The sequence below is a fragment of the Lathyrus oleraceus genome, chromosome 2, assembly GCF_024323335.1.
Source record: "Lathyrus oleraceus cultivar Zhongwan6 chromosome 2, CAAS_Psat_ZW6_1.0, whole genome shotgun sequence".
Classification (NCBI taxonomy): domain Eukaryota; kingdom Viridiplantae; phylum Streptophyta; class Magnoliopsida; order Fabales; family Fabaceae; genus Lathyrus; species Lathyrus oleraceus.
In genome coordinates, this window is record NC_066580.1 from 477,959,371 (window position 1) to 477,969,514 (window position 10,144).

The 10,144-nt window shown below is 33.5% G+C and overlaps 2 protein-coding genes across 3 annotated transcripts; both read left to right on the top strand.

The window, feature by feature from the left end:
* The first annotated feature begins 1,724 nt into the window (after positions 1 to 1,724).
* On the top strand, positions 1,725 to 5,352 carry LOC127120587 (deSI-like protein At4g17486). 2 transcript variants are annotated; one of them, XM_051051062.1, is made up of 5 exons: positions 1,725 to 1,941; positions 2,032 to 2,251; positions 3,847 to 4,134; positions 4,413 to 4,493; positions 4,930 to 5,352. In XM_051051062.1, exons 2-5 carry the CDS (start codon positions 2,098 to 2,100, stop codon positions 5,076 to 5,078), a joined length of 672 nt encoding a protein of 223 aa, XP_050907019.1. In that variant the 5' UTR covers positions 1,725 to 1,941; positions 2,032 to 2,097; the 3' UTR covers positions 5,079 to 5,352. The 2 variants fall into 2 exon arrangements, with proteins under 2 accessions (XP_050907019.1, XP_050907020.1); XM_051051063.1 differs by having other exon boundaries at positions 1,740 to 1,886.
* A 417-nt stretch (positions 5,353 to 5,769) lies between these two features.
* Positions 5,770 to 7,017, top strand: LOC127120586 (putative RING-H2 finger protein ATL21A). Its single transcript, XM_051051061.1, has 2 exons — positions 5,770 to 6,608; positions 6,706 to 7,017. Exons 1-2 carry the CDS (start codon positions 6,026 to 6,028, stop codon positions 6,819 to 6,821), a joined length of 699 nt encoding a protein of 232 aa, XP_050907018.1. The 5' UTR covers positions 5,770 to 6,025; the 3' UTR covers positions 6,822 to 7,017.
* The last annotated feature ends 3,127 nt before the right edge of the window (positions 7,018 to 10,144 follow it).

Below are 10,144 nucleotides of genomic sequence, written 5' to 3' on the forward strand. Positions count from 1 at the left end.
CTGTTTGTGTGTATTATTCTTGTTATAGGTTTCTAATAGTACATTTGGTTTCATTATGTTTTAATTATACCTAATATTTAACCTATTTTGGTGTAAGGTACTTGGTACCACAACTTTGTTTGTTTGCATTATTTATGATTTCAATTTTGGAATACATTTGAGGCTATTTTTACAAGTTATGCTGTATATTCTATTTTATATTGGTCATGTTATTACCTTTCACCCATCTTTCCCTTCTTTTTGATAATGTCAAAGGGGGAGAAAAGTGTTATCAATTATGCTTGTATGCTTGTGAATTACCTAAGGTACAAATGATACAAATCTCTTTCAAGATGATCAAGTCAACATGATCATATGCTTCTTAAATTTAGGGGGAGTTATACATCTTAAGGGGAGAAATTTTCTTTTCCGGAAATTGCAGCGCATCAAAGAGAATTATTTGTCATCATCAAAAATGGGGAGAATGTGAAGTCAAACTTCTCTATGATGAATGCATTTTGATGAAGACAAAACTCCAAGCAACAAGAAGGAAAATATTTTACTCAATGATAAAGCATCTTGATTCAAGAAGTTAAGATTTTCATTTCAAGAAGGTATAATGAGAATACTTACCTTCACTAAAGTCTTAGATGCTCAAGTATTCATCTGGTTATTGCATAACTTTTCATAGTGCATGGAAAATGTCTTAGAATCATATTTCTCATTTTCAAACTGGGTAAATCGATTTACCTATAAGGGAAATCGATTTACCACTGAAGCTTTCATACTTTTTAAATGCAAAGAATAATTTTTTCACTTAGGTAAATCGATTTACCACTTAGGGAAATCGATTTACCGCTGAAGCATTACTTTTCCAGAAGCAAAATTTTAAGTTTTTTAACTAGGTAAATCGATTTATTACCTCTTAGGGAAATCGATTTACCACTGAAAGTTTTAAAAAAATTTTAAACGTTGCAACAGGGAAATCAATTTACCCATTATGTAAATTGATTTACCACTGTGCGTTTCTGAAAAATCAGTGGCTTTTCAAACACCTCCTCATGCACCATTTCATGGAATCTTTTCAATTCATCTTTGACAATTGTTCATGATTCTTGCAGAACATTACCATGTTTCATTTAAGGTGTTATGTGCATATAAATTCATGATCTTTCAAATTCAAACTTCACCTCTTCCAATCAATCTCTTAGAATTTTCAGAATTCACACTTATTGTTTTAAACCTTCATTCAAGATATTTTCTGCATATTTTCATATCATTAAAAACAGAAAATACTTGAGCAATCTAATATCTTTGTGTGTTGTGAATTATTTTCATTGGAAGAAAAGATCAAAGATCCTAATTCAACCCCCTCTCTCTCTCTTAGGTGCCGTGCTACTCAATTAACACGAACAAATAAAAGCGATCATCAAATATTTATAATTAATCGATTCACCACACAAGTATGACGAAGATTTGATCTCCAACTTACTCATTCACTATCTACTCAAATTCTAAATGACTTTAACGTCAAAGTGTTTATGTAAATGCATTCCCTCATTTGAAATTAATGTTTTTTTATAGATGAAAATGAAATGTCATAATCTCTGGAAATTCACATTGACAACTATAAAATTCAATCTATCATCAATATTGGTTTTTGGTTGAGTTAGAATTTGGGGAAAACTTAATAGAATTTAATTGTGGCACACTAATAGTGTAAAAAAACAATAGAGAAGTCGATCGTCTTATTATCTTAAACCTTAACCAAAGAGAACGTTGTAATTGTAATAAAATCTTAGTCACATTTTAGAATCAAACAAAAAGTGTTACATATGCCTTTGCTGGTAAATCTTGATGACGGCGAAAGAACACAACTCAAATCCCAATCCAAATCCAAACTCACTGTAATTTCAATTCTAATTTAATTCTCGTTGAATTCTCTCTCTCTCTCTCTCTCTCGTAAGTTCATCTTCCTTTTCTAGGTCTTCTTTCTCAGATCCACCTCACTTTTCGATTCCCAATTCCTTATTCATGTTGAAAAATTTGCAGATTTCTGCATTGGGAGTGAAGTTGATGAGGCTGTGATTCATAATTGGACAGAAACTTTCCACCATAATGCGGTGGTTTCAACTGAGTAGTAGCTCGGAAAGGGACCGGAACAGTGGGAATAAATCTCGTGCTATGGTGTATCTCAATGTATATGATCTTACTCCTATCAATAATTATCTTTACCTATTTGGCCTTGGAATATTTCACTCCGGTATTGAAGGTTTGTCTTTTTCTTTTATATACTTCCTTTGCTTCAATTTTATTTTGAACTTGATTCTTTGTGTTTTCTTGTCTCTGGTTATTGAAGGACTTGTTATGAATTGATATGATATTGAGAACATTAACTAGGTTGAAGGTTAAATGTGTGTGTTTGGTTCTCATGACAATGTTTTTTTTTTGTTGGTAAACTATCTGTTAAGAGTCCCGCATCTGACGATATATATGGCTTGAAAATATGTTTGTAAGTGGGGCAATCCTCAACATACAAACCGATTTTGTAAGGTTGAGTTAGGTCAACCCACAATTCTAAGAGTATCTAAACATAAATCGATTTATGATTGTGGAAAACACCTCAATAGTTAACAAAGTTAGTTTAGTAAATGTGTCATGTCTTTTGTCTATTTATGGGATTATTAATGTTCATAATGTCCTTCAGTGCCAAATTCATGATTCACAGGGTTACTAATAGAGTAATAGATATTCGGACAATGAAATATATGCATTTTAATGAGTATGGATGTATGTTCCATCTTCCGTCATGTTTGCCTGCTACAGGCTTTACATATGTGTATATATAGCTGTTGCTGGTTTCTTAAATGTGTAGCTGTTATAGTATAGTGATTGAAGGAACTATGTTGTTCAGTGTTGTTGTTCTCGGAATCGATGGAAATCGACGATGCTCACAGAAACTACGGTGGCGGCTCAGTGTTCGCAGAACCTGTTTGAGGTATTCAAGTCTGATTGAAATTTGGGTTTAAGACAAAAACAGTTTTGAACCGGATCCAAACTGGTTTGAATCCATTTCACAAATATGAATTGGTTTTTTAAAACACTGGTTTGGTTTCTAAACCTTAACCAAAAATATGGTTTGGTTTTTATGGACCGGTTACCATGCATTGCCCTATTCAATATTGTCGGTTCTGAGAACACCACTGCTAAACGACATTTTCTTTGAGTGCCGTCATTGATTTTCGCTGGTTTTGTGACGCTAAACCACTCGGATCTCTTTAAGTAGAGTAGTTACAGAGGCACCGAAACAACGTTTCGTGCAACAGATTCACAAAAATGATTGAGAAACACTTATTGAAATTGATTCACAAAAAACAATTGAAAAGCACAAAAATCAATTACAGAGATTTGAAGATAATTGTTGCAATCATTACAAAACGATTGAGAAAGGCTTGATGACTGTATCAGAGAGAAACTGATTTCTAAGCCCATTCACCAAAATAATGATAAAGGAAACACTTGTGTTGTTGGTTCAATGGAGGAGATAGAAACCGGTTTGTAAACCAGTTCACAAAATTGGTACCCGGTTTATTGCTTTTGGGCTTAATTGGATCCAATTTAGTTGTTTTTTTCATATATGGCCCGGGCTTTTAAAAATGGTACAACTCAGTTCTGAGTCAATTAAGGAAAACCAATCTTTTGGACACCCTACTTGTTACAAGTTTTATTTTGAATATAATGAATACACAGACATAACTATTTCCTTTGAACAAGTTCTTGGCAAGGAGCTGGCATGTACTTTTATGCTGTTTTACTAATAACATCTTGCAGTAACTTTTTGCTTAATTATTACTTTTTAATCGACAGTGCATGGTATGGAATACGGCTTTGGAGCACACGAATACCCTTCAAGTGGTGTGTTTCAGGTGGAACCTAAAAATTGCCCTGGCTTCATCTTCAGACGATCGCTATTGTTGGGAAGCACTGATATGTCTCTTGCAGAATTCCGTTCTTTTATGGAGCGTCTCTCTGCAAAATATCATGGAGACACTTACCATCTGATTGCCAAAAATTGCAACCATTTTACGGATGAAGTTTGCCAACAACTAACTGGAAATCCTATTCCTGGATGGGTTAATCGACTTGCTCGTGTAGGTGAGAATCACTCTGCTCACTAATTCTTGTTGCATAAGTCATAATTTGATATTTTTAATGATTGTGTGTCATTTAGTATGTCTCTTCTCTAGTTTTTGGTTTCATAAGATGTCCTACTTGCATCAAATATATTTTCTGGTTACTATTGAAATAGATTATACATGAGTTTGATGTGACCAGTAATGCAAACATGCTTACAGTTGAGCTTCATTCTGTGAATCCGGTGATTGCACATACTAAATTTTGTTATCTTCTGATCATGTGTGGTGACTTTCTAGGTTCCTTTTGCAATTGTCTACTACCAGAAAACATCCAGGTTTCTGCAGTTGGACATGTCCCCGAACGTCTTTCATTTCCTGGTAAGATACAGACACTAAAAATATCTGCCAATTTGTTCACAATATTGCATGTTTTATTTTCGATTATTTTCATTGGCTATCCAAGAAAAACAATATCTAATATGAATGGCCTCATATAATATGATAAACCTGTTATGTTTTTTATAAACAAAAATACCATGCATACGGACGAAAAATGCACTTCGAAATCACTTTCTTTCTGGTGGGCACATATCAATTTCAAAGATCCTTGGTTAATTGTTGAACTATCTGTTTTGAATTGTTGCAATGTGTCAAAGATCTCCTGCATAATTTTTGAAAGTGTTCTGTAAAATGTAAATTGGGTTGATGTAGTATTTTGTTGGATCGTAGAATAGTTAAAAACATGCCTCTATTTCTATCAATTTAGATATCAATAAAACAATGAGAGGAAGGATCTAAGTTTATATCTTTGCAGATGATGATAGATCAGATTCTGACGACCTTTCTCTGTCCATCGAGAGTGAAGAGGAGGAGGAGCCAAATCACCGCCTGCTAAGTACATCGAATGGCGATGTTGCATTTTTAAAGGAAAAACCAGTTAGGCTGGCGCGAGATCACCTATGAGTTTAACTGGCTTATCTTCTGTTTCCTGTTCTTTCGTTGTTCTCTTTGCTTCTACCAAGTTTCACAACTAGGTTATTTGAGTGATCACCTATGCTCTTAAATTTGGGTGTAACAAGTTTCACAACTAGATTATTTATGTAAGCCTCAAAATGCATGCTCTGTGTAGCTCATAGAACAAAGAGGACAATCTGTTGTATAATATGTATATGTACATGCCCTCCTCCAAGTGTAAAAGCACAAACAAAATTATCAATCTATTAACTATTGCTACCAAGTGCCATCGATGTTGAAGTCACATAAAGTGACAAATTCATGTAAATCTTCCATTTGCTCATTGGTCTTTAGCATCAAGTTGAAGTCTCACGCAAAGGTTGATGCTCTAGTTTGCTTTTGTACTGGCAACTTTTGTAAAGATAAACTCTTGATAGAAGTTATGGAAGATCCTTGTCCATAATTTTCCTTTCATTCTCATTTCTTTAAGTTTTATATATTTTTTAGTTTCTTACTATTATTATTAGGATCTACAGTAGCCAAATTTCGACGAAAAATACTAAGTCTACAATATGACAAATATTTGTTGTTCAAATATCAACTCTGAAAATGTGAAGAAGTTGCCAAGGAGGACTAGATAAAGTCAAGCATATTATATAAGCCAGAAATATTAATTAGAACAGTGAAAGGAAGAAAACATGGTAGCAAGTTCCCTACCTCAAAATTTAAGTCACCAACTTTGAAGTTTAGACACTTGGCATAACTTGTAATTAAGTAACAAGTTTTTATTTTTTGCTGTTCCTTTAAAGAATTGGTTATCTTGCCACCAAACCACCCAAAGTCTTCTTGACCCTATAACCGTAGTGAACACTGCAAGAAACTGAAAAGTCTTTCTTTATGCTAAGTACTTATATCTGAAATTTCTTTCACTTGTTATTCATTCTTTGTATAACATCATGATGAATTCACTCTTCTTTCTCACCATCTTCTTGGTTTTCATCTTTCAAACCTCTGTTACCTGCAATGATATTGCTGGTGCTAACATTCACTATCCATTCACCACCCTTTCTGGTTTCGACCTTTTTCGCAAAGACAACATCACCACCATCCATTTTCCATCCTACGGCGATCTAACAGTCAAGTCCATCTCCTATGACAGCAGAAGGATTGATCTTCTTGATCCAAAAAACTGTGTCCCCAGAGTCTTTCTCAACCTCAACCTCACCCTCACTCCGTTTCAATACTACTACGTTCTTCAAAACTATACATATCTCAATTGCTCCACCACACTTCTACACACAACAAATTTCATTGAGGTTCCATGTTTAAGCGATTCAAACTCTCATGTTTACACAGTTGACCCTAAAGTCTCTATTCCTAGTTCATGTAAAAGAGTCAAAACTGTTGCTATTCCTTTCAAATATAGTCCTTATATTTCAGATAACAGTCTTGGTCTTAGATTAACATGGAAGTTGCGTGAATCTGAAGAAATCAAACAAGGAAACAAGACTAGAGATTCTTACACAGCACGCAATACTGGTAAATTTAACTTACTTTCTTTCTTTCTTTAATTACTACCTTTAAGAAAATTGTAAGAACTAGTGTTGTTGTTAACAATATTTCTACATGTGTGCAGTTTTTGGCCTTAGCATCTGTTTTGTTGTGATGGCAACAGTTGTAGGCATCATCAAGGTTCATCTGTCCATGAGGAGTTTACATAAAAAAGAAGAACAGTTGTTGCCAGATTTCTAGAACTACTTTTCAGATGCAAGTTTCACCATTATCAAATTTAGTGTTTTTCAATTTTTGTACAATATGTTGTAGGATATGATGTGTAGCAACCCTATGCAACCGCTTTGAGCGGTGTTAAAGAATCAAAGAATGCAAAGAGGAGCTGAATGTACTTTTTTCTCTCTTCTTGTCTACCATAACAACCTCTTACTTTTAATAGCTCACAGTTATTATTCACATAGTCACAACAAACTTGCATATCTTCGCATTAACATGTCTCTTAACACATGTTGTATTTCAATTCTTACCTAAGAAAGAAAGGTCAATTACATGAGGTGACTTTGTAGAAAAAATTGAATGTCCTAATTTCATATTTGACACAACATAGGTTGGAATCTTCAAGAAAAATAAATAATGTTAGGAATATTTATTATTGAAAAAGATGAAACATAAAATTATGAAAAAAGTGAATCTTACATTAAGAAATAACAATGGTAAAACTGAGGTTACAAAGATAGTTCTTGACTCTAAAGAGGTTATTATAATAAAATGTTAAAAGAGATTGGTGGATTTTGTGATGAATTTTCTTGTGAGAAAAAAAGTGACAAATGTTAGGTTTTTTAGGGTAGAATTTAGTGTGCTTGGAGCTTCAAAAGCTTCGCATAATTAATTAATGATGGATATGTGGGTTGCAATTTATTTTAAGGATTATTTTTCCACTCTTAATGGCCCTATGTAAATTTAAATTTGTTTTTTATTAATTCGAAAGTATATTTTTGAAGACACCCAAATACATCATTTCATACTTAAGTGAGTCATACTATTATTTTGCTAAAAATGAGTTTGAAGATGAATCTCATAAAATTTTCAGATGTCTACTTCCGTAATCATCTTTAAACACTAAAGTTTGACATTTTTTAAAGAAATACACTTGTGTAATAGGCCATATATAATAAATATACTATCATAAAAAATTATTATTAATTAAACCATCCATTGATGTAATAAGATTAAAATATCATATATTAAAATTAATCAAGAATCCATAATACTATCAAAATGACAAATTACAAAATCATAATACTATCCATAATCCATAATACAAATACTACCAAATACTACTATTTATATCGACCTCATGTTCCTTTGTTGCCTTATGTATTGTAATGTCGTTCGTGCCTCAAATAGAATGACATCTATGGTGGCTCTTCCAGAAGTGCCTTTCGGAAAGTCTCTTCTCTCTATAACTATTCCCGCAATGACCTCTATACGACGACATATAAGTAACACATTAACGACATGATTTGCCCAAGTATGCTCCTCATCTAATATCTCCTAATGAGTTTCCCTAGGTGGATCTTTTTGAGCATATGATGTCATATAAGGATGTGACACTCTAAAATACCATTGGATGTAGGCAAATACATTACTTCATTCGCGAGGAGTTAGCACACTCTGTGCTTCATCTAGTACTAGATGATTATAGAAATCATCATACATCACATCTACATCTCCGTGGGGTATAGTGGGGGGAACATACATGAAAGGTTATCTTGGAATAACTTGCATAAATTCGAACTAGTGCATAACTTGCTCAGACAGATGTGTATACATCAGACGTGTCTCACAAGCTAACCATCCATAGTAGAATACTATGTCATCCAAGGGATACGTCTGCTGATGATCCTCGTATGGCCTGAAGTGTATATCATCTACTATAATACGGTCAAGAAACACTCTGAAGGGCTCAGTCAACTGATTCCCTTTGAGCAGGACAAACGCACAAGCATGTGACTGACTTATGCAATCGCTTCTAGCAGTGTTAGAGAATCAAAGATTGCAAAGAGGAGTTGAATGTACTTTTTTCCCCTCTTCTTTGCTACTCTAACAACCTCTTACTTTTGATAGTTCACATTTATTATTCACATAGTCACAACAAACTTGTATATCTTCGCATTAACATGTCTCTTAACACAAGGAAATGATTCCATGTGTTTATTTCGATTCGTACCTAAGAAAGAAAGATCAATTGCATGAGGTGACTTTGTAGAAGAAATGTAATCTCCTAATTTTACATTTAACACAATGTAGGTTGAAAACTTCATGAAAATTAAATGTACTAAGAATATTATAATTGAAAAATATGAATCTTAAAACTATGAAAAAAGTAAATTTTACCATAAGAAATAACAATGGTAAAATTTCCTTGAGTTCAAAGGGTGGATCCTCTCCAACTTTTTCTCTCAGGCTCTCTCTCTCGTGTGTGATTCTGAATTATTGAATTAATGCAATGGTTAAGAAATAAAAAATAGAAAATTGTTAGTGCTTAAGTCACTTTTAGTGAGGAGAGAAAGAGAGAATAAGGAAATAAGAATTTGTACTATTGAATTGAATTATAATACTGAATTACAAAATGTCTATTTATATACACCTAGGTGGCTTGAATACTAAATAAAATAACAAATTAAGTAACAAATCCTAAACCTTAATTAGCTTTAGGCTTGGGCCACACAACTCAACTTGGATTATATCTAATATCTCAACATACCCCCTATAATCCAAGTTGTCGAAACACACTAATCATTATCGATCTAAAATATTCCTAATTTCTTTCTCAACGTTAGGACACCGTCGATCTTCAATCCTTTGGTGAAAATGTCAGTGAATTGTACTTCACTTGAGCAATGTCTTACTTTAAGTTCACCTCGATTTACCTTCTCCCTTAAGAAGTGAAATCTAGCTTCTATGTGCTTACTTCTTTCATGCAAAATTGGATTATTTGCAAGATTTATGGTTGACTTGTTATCGATCTGCAATACCAAAGGTTTCTTCACTTCGACCTCGATCTCTTTCAGCACAAATCTTATCCAAGTTGCTTGATACACAACATATGATCCTTCTATATATTCAGCATCACACGATGATAATAACACCATAGGTTGCTTTCTCAAGCACCATGAGATTGGGGCACCAAATACTTGAAAGAAATATCTAGTAATGCTTCTTCGATCTTCCTTATCTCCATACCAATTACCATATGAATAACAAGTAACCATAGCTTATTTACTTTCAGAGTCTCGTCGAAATAAAATTCCATAGTTTGTCGATACTTTTAAGTATCTCAGGATTTTTCATGCAGCCTTCATGTGTGACACCCTTGGTTCACTCATATATCTTATCACTAATCCGACTGAGAAACATATATCAGGTTGACTATTGCACATATATCTCCGAGATCTGAAAATTTGTTTAAACAAAGTTGCATCGACTTTGTCTTCTTTTCCATGCTTCTCCAACTTCAAATTTTGTATGAAAGGCGAAGATCAGGATTCAAATAATCCATC

What these genes read in the sequence shown, in the direction of transcription:
- LOC127120587 (XM_051051062.1), top strand. Translation starts at nt 2,098, where the DNA reads ATGCGGTGGTTTCAACTGAGTAGTAGCTCGGAAAGGGACCGGAACAGT. An exon ending in ATTTCACTCCGGTATTGAAG is followed by an intron (nt 2,252 to 3,846) that starts GTTTGTCTTTTT and finishes TTTAATCGACAG; the next exon opens with TGCATGGTATGGAATACGGC. An exon ending in CGAACGTCTTTCATTTCCTG is followed by an intron (nt 4,494 to 4,929) that starts GTAAGATACAGA and finishes ATATCTTTGCAG; the next exon opens with ATGATGATAGATCAGATTCT.
- LOC127120586 (XM_051051061.1), top strand. Translation starts at nt 6,026, where the DNA reads ATGATGAATTCACTCTTCTTTCTCACCATCTTCTTGGTTTTCATCTTT. An exon ending in TTACACAGCACGCAATACTG is followed by an intron (nt 6,609 to 6,705) that starts GTAAATTTAACT and finishes ACATGTGTGCAG; the next exon opens with TTTTTGGCCTTAGCATCTGT.